The sequence below is a fragment of the Hipposideros armiger genome, unplaced genomic scaffold, assembly GCF_001890085.2.
Source record: "Hipposideros armiger isolate ML-2016 unplaced genomic scaffold, ASM189008v1 scaffold_67, whole genome shotgun sequence".
In the NCBI taxonomy this organism is placed as follows: domain Eukaryota; kingdom Metazoa; phylum Chordata; class Mammalia; order Chiroptera; family Hipposideridae; genus Hipposideros; species Hipposideros armiger.
This window is the reverse complement of record NW_017731417.1, coordinates 1,142,935-1,161,225: the sequence shown is the minus strand read 5'-3', so window position 1 is coordinate 1,161,225 and position 18,291 is coordinate 1,142,935. Positions and strand designations below refer to the sequence as shown.

Below are 18,291 nucleotides of genomic sequence, written 5' to 3'. Positions count from 1 at the left end.
TCAATAAAAGCATCCCAAGCCATTTGCTTTTCATTTGATGTATTTTACTTGGAAAATAGTTATAACATAAAAATTAATCTGTGTGTGCTGTGGGATGATAGGTATTTAGCTATGAATTAAAAGTTTGACTCAGTCAAAATGCCAATGAGCTTGACTTTGACTAGGCATACACAATAGACATTGAATAAAGGTTATATTAGAAAAACGTCTTTAAAAATTAGAAATAAACTTATATTTGTCACTTAATGTGTGCCATTTCTGTTAATCTGAGGGCACTAAATGTTTAATTTTTTTCCCCATAAGATGCTTTGTACATCATTTGGATAACTTACATGATTTTTTTTTTTTCTCCTCAGAGCCATAGACATTCTATGTGTATACGGCCAATTCTTCCTTATTTCAATGTGTCACACCAATTTGCCACCTTCGTTCTTAAGGGTTCTTTTGTAAGTAAATACGTGGGATTTTATTCTGGTTTTGCTTTTGAGAATTTATATATTTTATCACAGGCTAGCAGTTCTTAAGAGTTTGCATATGAATGGATAAATGCCTGGTGTCTTCTATCCAATGATTGGTTTTAGTCAAGCACTACAGAAGCTACTAGGAGGTAAAACTCTGTGGCTTTGAAGAACACTTAACCGAAGTCACTTGCAAGAAAGTCGTTCTTATTGGTAGAAGCATCAATTATGTTATCTAGGGAACTTTCAAACATATATCTTTACAGTTCTCTGTACAAAAAAAAAAATAGACACCTGATTTTAGCTATTTCTACCTACTGTTAGATTTAAATACAGAAAATACAGTACATTTCCAGACTACTGATTACATGAGAATTTATTTTTAATACCAGAACATTCTTAGAAAGCTTTTTACACAGGTATAATAATGAGTGTCTTTGAAGTAAAGGCACTAAAATCTTTTTTTTTTAAAGATTTTATTGGAGTATTGGGGGAGGGAAGAGCGTTGGGGAATCTGGGAAGGGGAACAGACAAGTTGCTCACTAAAATATTTTTAAACATTTGCCAAAAGTCTGTAGATTTATTACAGAAAATAAAATATTTGCTTGAATAATGCCTTTCTACTTTTAAAATGTTACTAAAAAATTTGAGGTGGGTCTTTTGGTAAGTAGAAATAGAGTGCATACTGTCATGGTTCATTCTTGCTGGTACTGATTTTGGAAATTCTCAAAGAGGGTGTGATAAACCACTTGACTCTTATATTTTTTTGTGTTTTCTCCTCAGAGTAAAATACCAGAGCTACAGGTGTGGTCTACCAAACTTGGAAAATCATCTGAGAGATTTCTTTTTAAACAACTGGATTCTCTATGGGTAGCTTTAAAATACATTCCTATATTTTGAGCATTACAACAGTAAAAGGGAACAGAAATTTGATTAATGAATTAAGAATTTTTAATTTTATACTTGATTTCATGGCTGAAGCATAATAGAAATAAAATTGTCCCCAACATTTTTTTTTTTTTAAATAGAAACCCTCTTCAAGGCAGTATCGAAGTTTGTGTTTTATAGGTGTACTTGTTTTTTTAGGTATTTAGTTTGTCTTGGTGAATGCTACCGCCATCACTTGGCTGCCCAAGTCAGAAAGTTGAGTCTCATTTAAACTCTGTCTTTCCCACTCACCCATAGATACTGCCACTGATCAGGTGTAGTCAATTCTATCATCCATGCATTTCTCTTACCCATTCTTTAGTTTCCATTTCCACTGCTACGGCTTGCTTCAGTCCCACATTATCTCTTCCCTGAATTTTGGAAACAACCTCCTGTTTTTCTAGCCTCCCATCTGACTCTCTCCAGGCCATCCGTCCATCCATCACGCTGCCACCAAAGCAATGTGTCTAAATGCAGATCTGATTTTTATCAATCTCTTGCTCAAAATGCCTCAGGGATTTTTCCTATAAGTTCACATCCCTCAGGGTAGCCCGTGACCCTTGTCATCCCCTCATGAGGCAAACAACTGCTTTCGTTTCTAGTCACGTGTCCTACTAAACTGGCCTCTCCTCACACAGTACACTTCTTGTGTTTTTCAGAGCATGGCATGCCAATTTAATTACTTCTGTGACTTTGCACATGCTCTTTCTTCCTCTTAGAATGCCTTCTCCACATGTCTTTGACCTTCTTCTTCAAGACTCAGCTCAGGTGTCACTTCCTCTGGGGCTTTTTCCACCAGTCTTAGCTCACAGCCACCTGGGAATCCGTGCTTACCTAAACGCTGTCCCACTACACTTTTCCTTGAGGACTTGCCCAGCCTTATTTAGCTTTTTATCCCAGGTGCCTACTCTAATGCTTAGTACATGATGGTTTCTCAGGAAATGTTTCACAGAATGAATTGGCCTAATCAAGCACATTTCTTCACCTAGTGACACAGATCTGCTGCTTTTCCTGGTAATTATTAATATTCTATGAATCCAGTAACCACTATCAATGATTGAACACCCATTTTATATTAAATTCCTGAAAAAAAGGAATGGTCTGTACTTTTTATACAACCAGTTGCTAGAAATAGCATAATATTGGGTCGTCGGAAAAGTCATGACGTATTTTTCTATGTTTTTCGTTCCAAAAATGCGTCATGACTTTTTCGACGACCCAATAAAATTGATTTTCCTCATGGGAAAAATAATATAATGTGGGGTTATTTCTGAGCCAGAATATGGTGTTAGATATTTCATAGTTCTGACGAATATATATTATTAAAGCAAAGATATGGTATGAACTCCTTTAGTTCAAAGTAAAAAATAAAAGCTGCTCAAATTTCACAAAATGGTCATACATCTAATGTAAATTCCAGCATCTTCAGAGGTCTACATTGGGCTTAGAACAGGTGTGAGAAAGGGAGTGTTTCTTGTAGGTCACACACTGAGCTTAGAACACTTTATATACATGATCTCATTTTATCCTCACAACCGCCATATGAAGTATGTATGTTTTTCCTCTTTTTGTAGATGAGGAAATTGTGCCTTGAAGAGATTAAGTTACTAAGATCATAAATGTCATATAAAACTAACTTGATAATGGAAATACGTATTGAACATATAATAAGTTGGACATTTTTTTCTTAATAGTGAAAGGTTTTCTGTAACACCTGAGTCAACAGTGAAATTTTATGGATTTTTGTACCTTAATAAAAAAAATTAGTAAAGTCCTAAAAAAATAAGCAGATCTCTTAGTTATATGTATGTAATATATATATATATAAGCTTTAAGAAGTTTACAGTCTAATGGAAAAGAATAGGCCAATAGAAATAGACTTGGGGTTCATCTAGTATTCCTTCCCTCCATGTAGTGAAATTCTTTTAAAATCCTTTCATAAAGTATAATTTTATAAAGTCTTCAAAATAACTTTAAAAATATTCTGAGGGCCTTGATATTGGGTGGACTCTTTACAAGTGGTTAGGAAGTTCAAACCAAAATGAGTTTGGCTTATCTTTAAGCTTATTTTTCAAAAAGCCGTGTTGCCCAAATGAGATGCGCCGAAGCGCCTGTCCTTGAACATGACGTTTTTTCTTTCAGCTCCTGGACAGCAATGGCAGTTTCACACTTGAACTACAGGAGGACGAGCTGTTCACACTCACGACACTCACCAGTGGCAGCAAAGGCAGCTACCCCCTGCCCCCCAAGTCCCAGCCCTTCCCAAGTATCTATAAGGATGATTTCAATGTCGGTAAGTTGTTGTTGTTGTTTTTCACCGCCCACTAAAACTTACCTTGGTTTTCATTTTTAGCAGTAGTGGGAAAATTTGTGCCTGACAAGCCAGTGCATGACGGAGTGGCTGTGAAAAGTACATTCATTTAGCTCTAAATCTCTATGTGGTGAATGAGACATAGCTCTTGTGTTATTTCAAGGTGATTCTCAACTTGAGGACTCTGTATTTTTCAGTGCCTGAAAAAACATAGAGGACATTGTCAGAATAAAAGTTACCATTCTAACTTGTTTTGGGGTGGAACTTAGGATTTGTAACACACTGCTAAGCCCTACTGTCCATGTCCCATGAACGCCATTATTGGCACTGCCCTTTTGTGTGGAGGGAGGTAAAGTGTTCCTGTCTTCCCACAGTGCTGGCAGACTGAGAGCTGATGGGCAGTTATGCTATCCTTGGGTCATCCAACTCATTGTCTATCTGTGCCTGGGAGTTTTAGATTTGCTCTCTCCTGGTTTCCTGGGAAGATCTGCCCTAAAGCTGTTAGAAAAAGCTTTTGATTACAGGCAATTTAGGAAAACTGTTTCAAGAGTTAGAAGGCATGGGCATTGTGGTTATTTTCCTAGCTCACTTAGCAAGCGACAAAACTCGGTGACTTGTAAGTGTTATATAGCATTACGGATCTCACAGACGGGGGCAGGTGGCCCTTTCCTCTGCTCCTAGGACCTAGAGCTGTAGGAGAGAAGTAAAGGGGGAGACTGGCATTGCTAGAGATACTTGAACTGCCCTTTGCCTCAGGGCTGCTCGTTCTTACTGCCGGTGGAGACTCCTACCACCCCCTCCTGGTGGTCACTGCCACGGGGTCTTAGCTCCCCTTCCCGGGAAATAAAGTTCTGGTTGAGTGGAATATAAGGCCCTTTGGACTGGAATCCTCTCAATTCTTTGGGTAACACAGACAGCAGTGACCCTCAGGGGAGCTTGGTGCTTTGTTTTCTTTCAGCTCTCTGAAATGACTTCTTAGGTGAACCCATTAATTTTGTGAACCACGAGAGTGTCCTAGCAATCAGTTGCTCATTTCTCTGTTGGTAAAGGTAACTCCTCCTGCCTTCAGTAGGTCATGAGATTGAAGAGCTTCAATCTTAAAACTATGTATTCTGTGACCTGAAGACTGAAAGGCATTTTTAAGTCTTCACATCTAAAATGTAATGCATTATTGGCTACACAATACACTAAAAACTAAAGTTGAAAACTATAAGCCGGGCTTTAGAACTACTTTATAGGGTTCTTAATATCTTAAACGATGTGATGAATGTGAAAACCCTTGGAAAATCATGAAGTGCAAAATAGCTATAAGATATTGTGCATAAAATTGCTCTTCTATAGCCTTCATCATTGTGAGACTATAATTTAATAAAACTAAGAAGAGATTGATAGCTTAGGTTCAACACTGATTTTTATTCCATTTTAGAAATAGAAGAAAATTTGTAATTCCTAAATTCTGTGTTTGGCATAGTAAGCCTTTTCTAATGTTTTCTCAGCTGATGACCGTGACCAGTGATTTAGAACCTTGTTTGACAGATATTAGAAATAACAAAACTATCTCTTATTGAACCTTTGCTGGGTGCTGGCTTATATACACATTTATGTACATTCATTTATTTCTCTTGTCCTCTACCCCACTTAGAAATGGGGAAACTTGAGAAACAGAGCATTTAAGCAACTTGCCCAGGGGGACAGACTGAGCTAGAATTTGAACCCAGTTCTGCCTCCCTTCAGAATTCATGATCTTTCCTCTTAAGCAGTTACATGGATTAAATTAGTAAAGTCTGTATGTCAAACTGATCATACAGATAATTTAATAATAATTATATAAAAATCAGTATCTCTTTATTAACCTAAACCCTAAACTTAGACTGGTGATAAGTATCATTTACTCATTTAAAACTTTTTTTTTTAATTAAAGTTTATTGGGGTGACAATTATTAGCAAAGTTACACAGGTTTCAGGTGTACAATTCTGTAATACATCCTCTATATATCATCACATGGTGATGGAAGGAGAATTGACTCTGGGTGGTGAACATTTAAAACTTTTTCAAGTGTTTCAGAATGTACCGTAAAACGTCCGAGAGGAAAGATTCTGTGGGAATTTAATATTAAACAGAGAATTTATTATGTTCTGAACAGATTACCCATTTTTTAGTGAAGCTCCTAATTTTGCTGATCAGACTGGCGTATTTGAGTACTTTATGAATATCGAAGACCCTGGAGAGCATCGCTTCACACTACGCCAAGTTCTCAATCAACGACCCATTACCTGGGCTGCTGACGCGTCCAACACGATCAGTTTCATAGGAGATTACAACTGGTATGTAAAATTGATGTTCTTAATGTAGATCTGACTGAAATAACCTTGTAATGTTGTCAGGTACATTTTGAAGCGAAGGCTGTGCCATAGCCCTCCTTGTCCAAGAACCTAGGAAGTGTATGACAATCGTTGAGTATCATGGTGGCCACAAATTAGCGAACTGTTTTGCTGCTTCAGTTTCTTGTCCTCAGATTTTCCCAGGTTAATAGTGATTATTGCAGGACCAGATTGATTTTAATATAAAAACTGAGTGCTTTTGGACCCAATAATAATTATTTATTTATAAACAGACTTCGTGATTTGCCTGTTGTTTTTGATTTTGTTTTGCTGGAGTGTTGATTTGTTGATCTTGTGTTGCCACCTGCTGGATCCACACTGGAATTACAGTGTTTTAGCCTTTGTAAATGTATTTACCTGGCGACAGTAGATGGAAACAGTAAAAAACAAAGCAGCTTTTAGTTCGCTAGTGAATTTCACTCTTTGCTGTAGGCATCTGGTAAAGATACAAATTGTATTTATTCTTCACTTAAAATACAATGACCGAACCAAAACTTCACCTTCCCCTTTAAATCACTTATGGAATTCCAATGTACTGGCTTATTATATCCGTTTTTCTTTTCTACCTTTTCTTTTAGCTAGCATAATTCCACTGTGAAACAGAAAACACAGGCATCTCAGGTTTAGTGATGTAACTATTCATGCCAAACAATCAAACAGCCATATCTGTACCTTGGAAATTGGGCAGGGAAGGGAAGATAATTCTGAAAGGAACCTTGAACTGCTTATCTGTGGGATGCTGCAGAAAGTCTTTATCCCTTGCATATTGCCTTACTTCCTTTATAAATCCCAATTCTAGTCCCAAGCTCTGATATAAACTTTCAGCTCTCCAGAGTTTCTGGAAGCCTTACAGCACCATGGAGAGTTATTGGGGTAGCGTGGAGAACCCTTGCCTAATTTATGATAACTTTGGTGGCTTGTCTTTTTAAACAACAGAAACGCCATGTATCCCATCATCTCTGTAGGTACACTTTACTTGGATTTTCTGGTCGTGTCCATGGGGTTTGTGAGTTCCTCATTTGTTACTAACGGTCTTACTGTAAGACTGGTGGCTGGGTCTAAGTGTCTAAGCCATGGGTTCCATTATTTTGATTACCAGTTTGGAAGCCAGTCACCACATAAAACCTTTAACTTTCTGTGACATTTCTTATTCTCCACACCCATGAATACTATAGAGGGCTCTCTCTGAAACCAAACTCTCTTTATTTCTGGCTGGGACTCTAGAAAAATCGAGAGACTCTTTAGTTATATAGTAATAACTTGGAAGACTTCACAGTATCTGAATAGCAGCACTCCATCTTTGCTATTGTGGTGGGTAAGGATGAGGGAATGGGGGCCCAGGGGGCAGAGGGGAAGAGCAACGTATCCTGAAAGAAAAAGAGCCAGGAAACAGCAATTACGCATGTCAAGAAAGGACTGTTCTCACCTTTCTCAAGCGCTCCTTTCGTTGTGTTATTCCACCACTCAGGAACATGCAGGGACCCTCCCCTCTGCCAGATCAGGTCTCTCCTTGTATGCCTGACTTCCAAGGCCCTTTAAAATTTGGTCTCATCCTATTTACTGTGTTATTTCCCAGCATCTCATCTGGTATTTGAGGAAGCCAGATCTGTTCAGAGCTCCACACACCTCCCCTGTTCATTCCTATTCTCTGGCTGCGATGCCCACTTATTGTGGCCAAAGGAGGGAATGAAAACTAGGTAATACTAAACATTGGTCTGAGCTTCCCGCCGTATAGACTGGGAATCTGAGGCTCCGGGGTAAGCTTTGCCCACAGTCCCACGCTTGTAAGTTCCGAAACCCGGGTGAGAGTCCCCCGCTCTTTGGACCACACTTCAGAGCCTCATTTGAATCACTGTCTTTCTTCCTAAGAGCAGGAAAGGGAAAATTAGTGTGCTTCCTGGATAGTGCTGTTTCAGTGGATCAGCTCTAAATGTGTGCACAGTGCCATCACTTGTTCGGATTGTGTTTGGGGTAGAGCTTCCTCTGTCATACTCAGATGTAGCTAAGGACCAGCACAGTGCTGTAAGCAGCCTTGAGCAAAGCTTCTTCAGACGGCCCATCTTGCTAATAAGCTTCAGCTGGGATCTGAAACAATCACAGAATTACCTTTCGCTGCACTCTTATGAACTTCGCATCTCTTTGATCAGATTTGCTTAATATGTTGGCTGGTTTTTGTTCTCTCAGCACTACTGAGCGATTATGGCTATGGAAGACTAAACCCCATTTATATTCTATTTCATTCATTATCTGTAAAATTGCCTGCAAGTTTGATGCCGGGTTCACTTATTCTGGAATGTGCTGTAAAAAGAAAAGGAAGAAGTTTGATCTTCTCTCATGTTAACTCTACACAGAATAATTTTGGGGTGCTGGTAGCATGTGTAGCACTTTCAAACTTGCGATGAACCAGAAAAGAGTCAGGGGTGTGAGGAACAACGTTGATCATTAGTGGTTTCACGTGGGTGGGAATCTACAGAAAGAAACGCTGTCTCTATGGTGGGAAGACATACAAGAGGGGCCGGGCTTTCGTCACTTAGCGTTTGATTTTCCTGTAAAGCAGCCTGGCTCTGATTAGAAGATTAAATGTGGATTTCCCTTATTGTCGTGTACCTGTTGCAGATGCCTCTTTTTTATATTTTCATTTACATAGTAAAATTCCACTGAGCACAATTCACTGATAAGAAGAAACTCTTGAGAAATGTAAAACCACATAATCCTAGACCCATTCCATTTCTTCCCCACACCCATGCCCAGTACATTTCTTGGTGTTCTTCGTTCTGTTTTAGATCAATTGCTTGCTTTATTACTTGGCTGTGTTCAGGCTTTCTTTCTCATTTGCAGTTAGCTTTTGAGTAGGAGGTGAGTTATTTTCAGGGATCATGTTGGTTTATGGTGGTTGTTTCAGGCAGAAGGTCTTCAGTAGCATTTATAAGAGGAAGCCTGCAGGAGAGCTCACTGTTAGAGCCCTGGTAGCTCCTGGGTGGCTGAGTCTTTCCCCGCCTTTGATATACTGCTGTCAATCAGTGCTCCCAGAATCAGGGTTTTGCTGCTCTGCGTAGACAGAGATGCTCTGTAGGGGAAAATGGTCTTCAATGTTGGAGTCCAGGCCAGAGGCCTTAGCATTACCTGGGTGTCTGTTAGACAGCAGATTCGAGGCGCTCTCCCTAGACCCACTGAATCAGACCCTGTGGGGTGGGGCCAGCACACTGAGTTTAACAAGCCCTCTAGGGGATTTCAGTGCTGCTCAAGTTTGAAAGCCCTGCTGTAGAGCGAAGATCGAGTTGACTCTGTCTTTGCAGACAAATAATTTTAGGCCTTTCTCCTGGAGTTTTTAAGTCTTATTAGGCTTAAATGTAAAATGAACCCCGAAGTCCTTTCTATTCTCCCAGAGTTCCTAACTTTGCCTTTACTGCTTCTTGGTGCTGATGGAAATATAATAAACCTTTTTATTCAGAATTATGTTAACACTTAACCTTTTCTGTGTTCCTAGAAAAAAATGGCGTCTTTTAATATTATATATACATAGGACGAGAAGTAGTTTTATCTTAGAGAGACAAGAAATGTATTCTTATTTTAGAAATTTAGAAACAGTAAATATTATTTGCCAGTAACTCATTAAAAGAGGCAATGAAATGACTTGACTTTAGTCCTGTAAAACTTAAAACCATCATCAGTGGAGACTCTTGGAAGCCATTTCTGCTGCAAGCACAGACGCAGCAAATCACATCCTTACCTCAATTAGAAGTTTGGAACCATGTGACTGTGAGATGATGACACAGTTGTGCTGCACTCGAATGGCATAATTAAAGGCTCTAACCAGCAGTTTCACTCTGCAGGTCCAATATGAGGATTGAGTGTGACGTTTACATAGAGACCCCTAAGAAGGGAGGTGTGTTCATTGCCGGAAGAGTAAATAAAGGTGGTATATGGATTAGAGGCGCTGCAGGCATTTTCTTCTGGATTTTTGCAAATGGCACCTACCGAGTTACAGGTGATCTAGGTAAGTGACTTCTTCTGTGGCACCTGACTTACTAGGTCGCTGTGCACATCTGCTTGTTACCTATGGGAGTAACGAGAGGTGCTTGAACATCTAATTGGGAAAAGATTCAACACACGTAAGCAAATACTGAACAATTCAAAATTAGAAGTTAACTAATTAGTGCAGAGAGAGGCAACTCAGTAAAGGAGACAATGGGGCAGAGCTTCCTCGGGGATTGTAGAGTGGAGCTGGGCTGGCAGGGTGGGGTCGGCATAGACTGGGGCGAGGTGGTGGGAGCAGGGAGAGAGTGCTCCGGAAACACTGTAAATACAAGCAAGACAAGAAGAATGTTGTCTCTCGGTGCTTCTGGAAATAGAAGAGGGATTGATTTGCTTTAAGTGGCGTAATCCTGTTCCCTAATGTAGTTAATAATTTGAAAACAGCTTGACTTTTCTCATTCATCTTAACAGCCCTTGTCTCATGTAGAATAATATGTAATCCAGAATAGGCGTTTAGACCATGTTGAAGTTGAATTCTATCCACTTCCCTTTGGTGTTGATAAGCACACTGCCCTGTTGAAACGAGACCTCTTCTTGATTCTCAGGCTCTTGACTTTCCTCTTGCATTAATTAAAAAAAAAAATCCTCTCTCTTATAGTTTGCTCCTCATTGCCTCTTTCTAAGGTGAAAAGGGTCCCATACATAAAATAAAAGTCAAAGGGAATGGGTAGTAATTACACCAGAGTAGAAATGACATCATCATGGTGCGATTGATCTAGAAGGTACCTCATTCTTTCCAATCCAGAACAGAGCGCCAGAGAGGTTCATTGATTTGCCCAAGGTCTCAAAATGAGTTAGTGGCAGAACTGGAACTAGGAATTTAAATCTGTGTCTTCAGCCCCCACTGCTCTGTGTTTTAAACTGCCCCCTCGACCTCTTTGGGTTTTTCTCAGGCACTCAAGTATAATACATCCAAAAATTAACTCATTATCTTCTCTCTCTGATTCTCAGTGAATGCTATTACCATGTAACAAGTGACACTGGCTAGAAATCTTATGGGAGTCTTTGATACTTCTTATCCTCTATATTAAGTCCAATCAGGTATAATAAGTATATCCTGGAACCATAGGTGCTAATGCATTATACTGTAGTTGGTTTTGTGAGTTTATGTTCCTGGTTCTCTTGTGAGCTCAGAGGTAGGATCTCAATACATGCTTGTCGAATGTGTGCCTAATTGAAGGATGTTTTGTTTTAAACCAGGTGGAGATCTGGAAATGTAGATCTTTATTAAGGCTGATTTCACTACATGCAAATGCCACCTGGGAACCCCCACTGACTTATGGGATTCTGTGATTTTGATTTTAAAGATATATCAATTAAGATAATCTTTTTGTGTTACAGCTGGATGGTTCATATATGCTTTAGGAAAAGCTGAAGTTACAGCACAAAAATGGTATACACTCGCTTTAACTATTAGCGTAAGTATTGCTGCTCAGAACGTCTGCAGGTAAAATGTTCTTCTCTTGTGCCTGTATAGCATTTTCTGTTATTAAATGAGAGGGGGGAAACTGTGATAAAATAATGGAAATAGGCAGAGAATCTGCCATGATACCAGCGAACCATCACTCCCTAAGATGATAGTATGTGTCATGGTAAACCCACAGGAGAACCACAGGTGACTTTATCACCCCAGTATTTTTTTAAAGTTTTGTTTTTGTTTTTTAAATTCAGGAGTAATTGGTAGATAAAGTCAATAATTGAACTATTTTCAAGTTTGCTTGAACCAAGATTATAATTGGAGCTTATAGGTACAAGCAAAGTCACATCCATTGATTTTTGATGGTTGAAAATAATTTGGTTTTCGACTGTCAGCACATTTTAGAAGTTGGTTTGCATGAATATGTTTGTCAGAGGAGATGCCAGATTAATTTTAGCACCATGGGCACCTAAAAATATTTGTCAGAATCACTGTTTGATCATGAGCTATTGATTGGCATGCTTCCAAGGGATGCTATGTGTAGAAATTCTTCTGTATAATGCACTGCTCTCTACCGAGATAGTCCTGTCATAATTTTGTTCAGGTTATAATAGGGATTAAAAAGGGAATTTAAATAACTTTTTGAACTTGTTCTCTTACCCAACCAACAAAAGTGACAACATTAATTTTTCAGGCAGTATCAATATGTATTGACTATCTGGTTTGGATGTAGCATAGCTTATTTCACTATGTTACGCTTGATGGGCATAATTTTGTTCCCAGTTTCTCCGTTTTACAATGAACTGAGACAGTAAGGGCTGCCTTTATGTGTAGATGGAGGGGAGGAATGTGCCTCTTGGGGTGCACATATCCTGTTATTTGTTTAGGCAGACATTGACAAGTGCAATTGCATTTTATTTTTTATTTTATTTATGTATGTATGTATGTATGTATGTATGTATTTATTTGTATTAGTTTCAGGTGTACAAAACCATGTACTAGTTAGACATTTATACCCTCAAAAAGTGATGACCCCCCCGCCCCCAATCTACTGCCCCTCTGATATCATATATAGCTGTTAACAATTGCAATTGCATTTTAAATTTTGCTAGCCAAACTCAATTTTTACAGCAGTTATAATAATATAGTAAAACCTTGGATAGCGAGTAACTTGGTTTGCGAGTGTTCTGCAAGACGAGCAAACATTTCTAATACATTTTAACTTGGTAAACGAGCGATGTCTTGCAATATGAGTAGTTTGCTTCTGGAACGAATTATGCTCGCAAATGAAGGTATTACTGTATTTGATATTATCAAGTTTTAGAGATTTTTGTTTTCAAATTAATAGACATGATTTGTATTTCCTTGATAATTAGAGAGTTGCACACCTCATATTTATTGGCTGTTTGTATTTTCTCTTCTCTGAAGCTACCCATTGCCTTTCTTTCCTCATTTTCCTATTGCATTGCCTTTTTCTGGTGGATCTGTATGGATTTATTACATATTCTGGGTAGTAACCCATTGTCTGTCATATGTGTCACAAATATTTTCTTCTGTTCTCTCATGATGTGTACTTTAATTTTGCTGATGGTATGTTTCATGCATAGAAATTTTAAATTTTGGTATTGTCAAATAGTTCAAGTTTTTTTTTCCATTGCTTTTATGTTTTATTTTGGTTTAAGAAGGCCTTCTCCTTTCTTTAGGTTAGGAGCATTTTTTCCTCCAAACTAAACAAAGTTTAGGATTTTTAAAAAATTTTTTATGTTTTAAGTCTTTCATCCATCTGGAATTTATTTGTGAATGGTAAAGGGAAGAGCCTGATGTAATTTTTCTAAAACAAATGGATAGCTATCATCATTTATTAAGACTGTCCTTTTGCCTATGATTTGAAGGCCATGTTTTTGACGTAACAAATCATCACATGTGCATAGGCTTGTTTCTGAACATTTCTGTGTTCTTTATATTGTTGTTTGTCTATTATTTATCCGTTATCCAACTTTAAATCGTGTTAGCTTTCTAAAATCTTTGCTTACACGGCTCACTTCCGTACTTCCTTCAGAGTTCCTTCCTGACCACCTCAGATAAAATAGCACCCGTCTCACTCTCTGACCCTCTTCCCTTGCTTTATTTTCCCCAAAGCTCTTATTACCTCCTGACATCATACATACCCTGCTGATCGTTTATGTGTCGGTCCTACTCCCTGCACTTGAACATAGCTCCACAATGACAGGCCTCTTCTGCTTTCTTCACTGCGGGCTCTCCCGCACCTGGGAAGGTGCCTGGCACACACGCTGTCCCAGCCAAAGCCCAGTGAATGCTTGCTGAATGAATGTGTAGATATCTGGTGGGCAAATTCCTCATTCTTTCTTTTTTTAAAAAAATGTTTCTTTCAATTCATTTGATATGATTTTATATTTGTTTCATGTGTACAGCATAGTGTTCAGACATGTATATAATTTATGGAGTGATCCCCCTGGCTAGTCCCGTACCCACCTGGCACTGTACATAGTTATTATGTCATTGACGGTATTCCCTATGCTGTACCTCATTATGTCTTTTTCAGGATTGTCTTTGCCATTCTAGTACTTTTACTTTTCTATTTAATGAATTAAGATAATGTTCTTAGGAGTAGGTGTGTTTGGAGCCAGACAGACTAGCATTCCTGTTTCCTTGCTGCCACGTCCGGAGACTTCCAGCAAGTTATTTCGCCTTTTATGAGCTTCTGTTAATTTTTATCTGTAAAATGGAGGTAACTTCTGTAAGGCGGCTGTAGGGTTACGTGGTTTTTATTCTTTCATTCAGCACATTTTGATTAAGCGTTTACTGTGTGCACTTTTCTAAGTGCTAAGGACATAGCAATAAATGAGACACACACGGTTCCTTGTTTCTTAGAGCCTGTGTTCTTCGAGGACAGGGGTTGGCAGACTTTTCTGTAAAGGGCCAGATAGCAAATGTTTTACACTCCGTGAGCCACGCGGTCTGTGTGGCAGCTACTCAGCTCTGCTTTTGTAGAGCGCCATAGACAATAGATAAACGAACGGGTGCAGCTGTGCTCCAATAAAATTCTATTTATAAAAATAGGTGGCTGGCCTGTGAGCCATAGTTGACTGACTCCTGTTCTAAGACAGTAAACTTGTACATAAATACATAAAAAATTGAAGAAAAAATGGGGCAATTAGATAAAGTGGCTCCCCTGCCTGGATTCTCTAGAGGTCAGGGAAGACCTCTTAGAGATGGTGATGTTTGGGTGGAGACCAGAATAATGAGAAGAGCAACCTGAGCAGAGGGGGCCCCTGTAACTGGCCTTTTGTGAGGAACAGCCAGGAGGCCAAGTTGGCTGACAGCTGGGGAGCAAGGGGCGGGGGTGGGGAGCAGAGATGAGATGTTGTTAGGCCAGGTTTGTGCTTAATAGGATTTGGGTATGAGTCCCTGGCTCAGTGTTAGCATCTCCGGTCCCTGAGTGGCAAAGTATGTTCAATAAGCACCTTTAGAGCTGAAGATAGCTGTGGATGTGTGCAGTGATGGGAATGTACGCAGCTCTGCATGTGCAGCTGGACCACGAGGATTCAAGTCCTAGCTCTGCTAGTAAATCTGTCACTTGGTTTTCAATTTGAATTCTGAGTATCTCCATTTGTAAAATGCAGGAACTAAATGAAGGCTCATTGCAGTAGATGACTTCAACGCAGATTTTATTTGGGGTCTTGGCCTGGTGCTTTGGATCTTTAGCTCTTTGTCCTTTGAAATTAGCTAGTTTAAAATGTTTAGCTGTAATTGGCATGCTGTGAATATATGCTCATAGATGTGCTATAATCATGATAATAAAAGCAAGCTAGCGTTTATTGCTTACTTGTGTGCAAAGCACTTAGCTAGGTAGGAATGACAGCTGTCTGAAGAGGACATTATTTTGTCTTTCTCTGTCAGTGACCAGTGAGTCATTTCTGTGGATGCTTTCCTTCTTACAGTCCTCCCTTCCCCAGTCATCACTGATGGCTACTGTTTTTCTAACGTAAGGATGGGCTCTTCGTATGACTTTGAAGTGATATTCTATACACGGGGACAAAAAGGAATTAAATGGACGTTTTGGCTCAGCAGTCATGTCTTAAGAGCTGGTGGCTATTAGCCACAACTTATAAATAACAATTTTTTTTTTTGCTTTAGTGGGCTCTTGTCTAAAATTTTATAATAATGTTATAAGAAGTTTTACATTTCTGTCAGTTTTACAACATTTTGGTGGAGTACAAGGAAATGCTGAGGTATTTCTTGTACCTTGGAAACTATTTACATAGGTAGATAAGAATTTCTTCTGAGAAATTTTTGCCTGTATTTCAAACTTTTGCTCCATCTGTGGAATTGTGTTTTGCTGTGGTATGTCTTAAGTAAAAGAATATTTACTCCACTAAGCACGTGGGCCATGTGTTATTAAGAACCAGACTTCAGGGAATCCTTTTCACATGTCGCCAAGGGATGCTTTTCTCTCTACCCCAGGGCGATCACTCCTCTGGAAGGCTGAACGGCAAGCCTCTCTGGACCGACATCCGTGTGCATTTCCCGAAGAATGGCTGGGCTGCGATTGGAACTCACTCCTTTGAATTCGCACAGTTTGACAACTTTCGCGTGGAAGCCCACCCTGATATTCACAGAGAGCCATAGGACACTCTTTGGATTTTCTTTCATTTGGGTTTTGGTTCAGAGCCAATTCTTGTTTGGATGGATCACTACATGAGCCTTTTGGAGGCTAAAAATAATGAAGAGCCAATGGGGAGAAAAATACAGTTGTGCTTGATCCTGTGGGAGATGTTTTTTTTTTTTTTAGAACTATTGATAATTCCAAGGGGAAACAGGTGAGTCTTTGATATTACCTGACACATCCCCTACAATTCACACTGTGCGTTGGTCCCATCCTTAGGGTAGTCCAGACTGCGAGGCCTTGGCGTTAATGCTGAGGGTAGCTCTCGTCATCTTATTTGCAAGTGATCATGCAAATGCCAATAATGTGTCATCATAGAGACGCATGTATTAATGCTGACGTGTGTCTAAGTGAGCTGCTGTCCTTGTCCTAACGTAATGCTGCTGTACTAGGAAGCTGAGGAACACTGGAAATGCTGCTTTTTGAAAACCGCTTCAACATGTTATCCTAAAAATACATTCTACAAAGTATTTTTTCTTTTCCTCTTTAAGACGATGCTTTTGAACTATAGATATGATGAGGGGGATGGTTTGAAAAAATGCCTCATTTGTTAACTACCTCTAAAGCTATTTCTGCAATAATAAATACTAGCAGATTACTTGGGCTATCTCCATTTTAAAATTCTTTTGGACGCAGCTTTTAGTATCGTAACCCTTCTAACTCTCTGTGAATGTTGAACCCAGGTCACTTGCTAGAAGGAAGAAGAAAATCCCATATAGCCAATGGTGTAAGTGGACCTAAAGATAAAATTGTAGCAATTTTCTTGTCTCATTTCATTGTGCCTTTCATGGTCTGTCTTCTCATGTGTCGCTGGTAACAGACTAAAATGAATTCTTTTATCTACTTGTACGTGGAAGAAGGTGAACACTTAGCTATTAACTAATTCATAGAATTGGATCATCCTCTAATGTTTGGCATGGCTAGATGCATTGACTTCATTAAACTACAAATGTATTTATATTTAAGTATGGGTGAGCATATTTTTCATGCAGTCTAATTTATGTTTAAGAATTGGTGTACATCCTAGAAAAAAACTCAATTATTCATGTGGATAAAGTAAATTCTGAAATTCTTTATAATGAAAGTTGAAACCTTCAATGAACTAATTCTTCAATTTTGGAATTTATAATGGTTTAACATAGGCTAAACTGATATGAAGTTTTGTATTACTATTAAACATAAGAAATTAAATATTAGAATAAATTAGATTACGGAGAAAATTTTTAAATTAAAACCAAATCTAAGTGATTTCTAGTTTAGATCCCTACATAGTTTTTTTAAATTAACTTTCCTGAAATATAATTTACAACACTAACATGTTCTCATTTTAAGTACACAGTGTAGTGAGTCTTGATAAATGGATATATCCATGTAACCAACACTCCAGCCAAGATATCAAAAAAACTTTTTCCCATCACTCCAGAAAGGTCTCTTGTACACCTGTGCAGCCATTCTTCTTACCCCCCTCTCAGACAACCACTGATCTGATTTCTATCACTATTGATAAGTTTACTTGGTTCTAAAACACTTTAAAAGTGGCATCATACACTATGTACTCTTTTTTGCGAATGGTTTCTTTCATTCAGCATAATCCTCCTGAGATTTGTCTGTGTTGCTGTGTATATCAATCGTTGGCTGCTTGTTTCAGAGTATTCCATTGAATGGATATACAATTTGTTTGTCCCCCCAGTTTTGCTCTTACAAATAAAGCTGTTATAAACACTTGCATACAAGTCTTTGTGTGGACATGTTTTCATTTCTTCTGGGTAAATACCAAGGAGTGAAATTGCTGGCCCTCTGGGAAAGTAAGCATATGTTTAACCTTATAAGAAACTGCCATACTGTTTTCCAAAACGATTGTCTGATTTTACACTCCCATCACAATGCTTGAGAGTTTCAGTTGCTGCACATTCTTGTCAATGCTTTATATTGTTCTTTCTCATTTTGATCCTTCTTTGTGGGTGTGTAGCAGGTGCATTAGATGTTGAGCACCTTTTCATGGGCGTATTTGTCAGTCATATATTTTCTTTTGTGAAATGTCTGTTCATATCTGTTGCTCATTTAAAAAATTGGG

The 18,291-nt window shown here is 38.7% G+C and overlaps 1 protein-coding gene across 2 annotated transcripts in view; it reads left to right on the top strand.

Annotated features, from left to right (window-relative positions):
• The window catches only part of GALC (galactosylceramidase), a 50,216-nt gene extending 32,266 nt beyond the window's left edge, over positions 1–17,950 (top strand). For both annotated transcript variants that reach the window (XM_019642363.1, XM_019642364.1), the window contains exons 11-17: positions 357–446; positions 1,242–1,328; positions 3,528–3,678; positions 5,841–6,021; positions 9,912–10,075; positions 11,455–11,531; positions 16,016–17,950. In XM_019642363.1, the coding sequence (XP_019497908.1) occupies positions 357–446; positions 1,242–1,328; positions 3,528–3,678; positions 5,841–6,021; positions 9,912–10,075; positions 11,455–11,531; positions 16,016–16,180 (915 nt within the window). In that variant the 3' untranslated portion in view covers positions 16,181–17,950. The remainder of the gene's footprint in view (positions 1–356; positions 447–1,241; positions 1,329–3,527; positions 3,679–5,840; positions 6,022–9,911; positions 10,076–11,454; positions 11,532–16,015) is intronic.
• Positions 17,951–18,291: the final 341 nt, after the last annotated feature.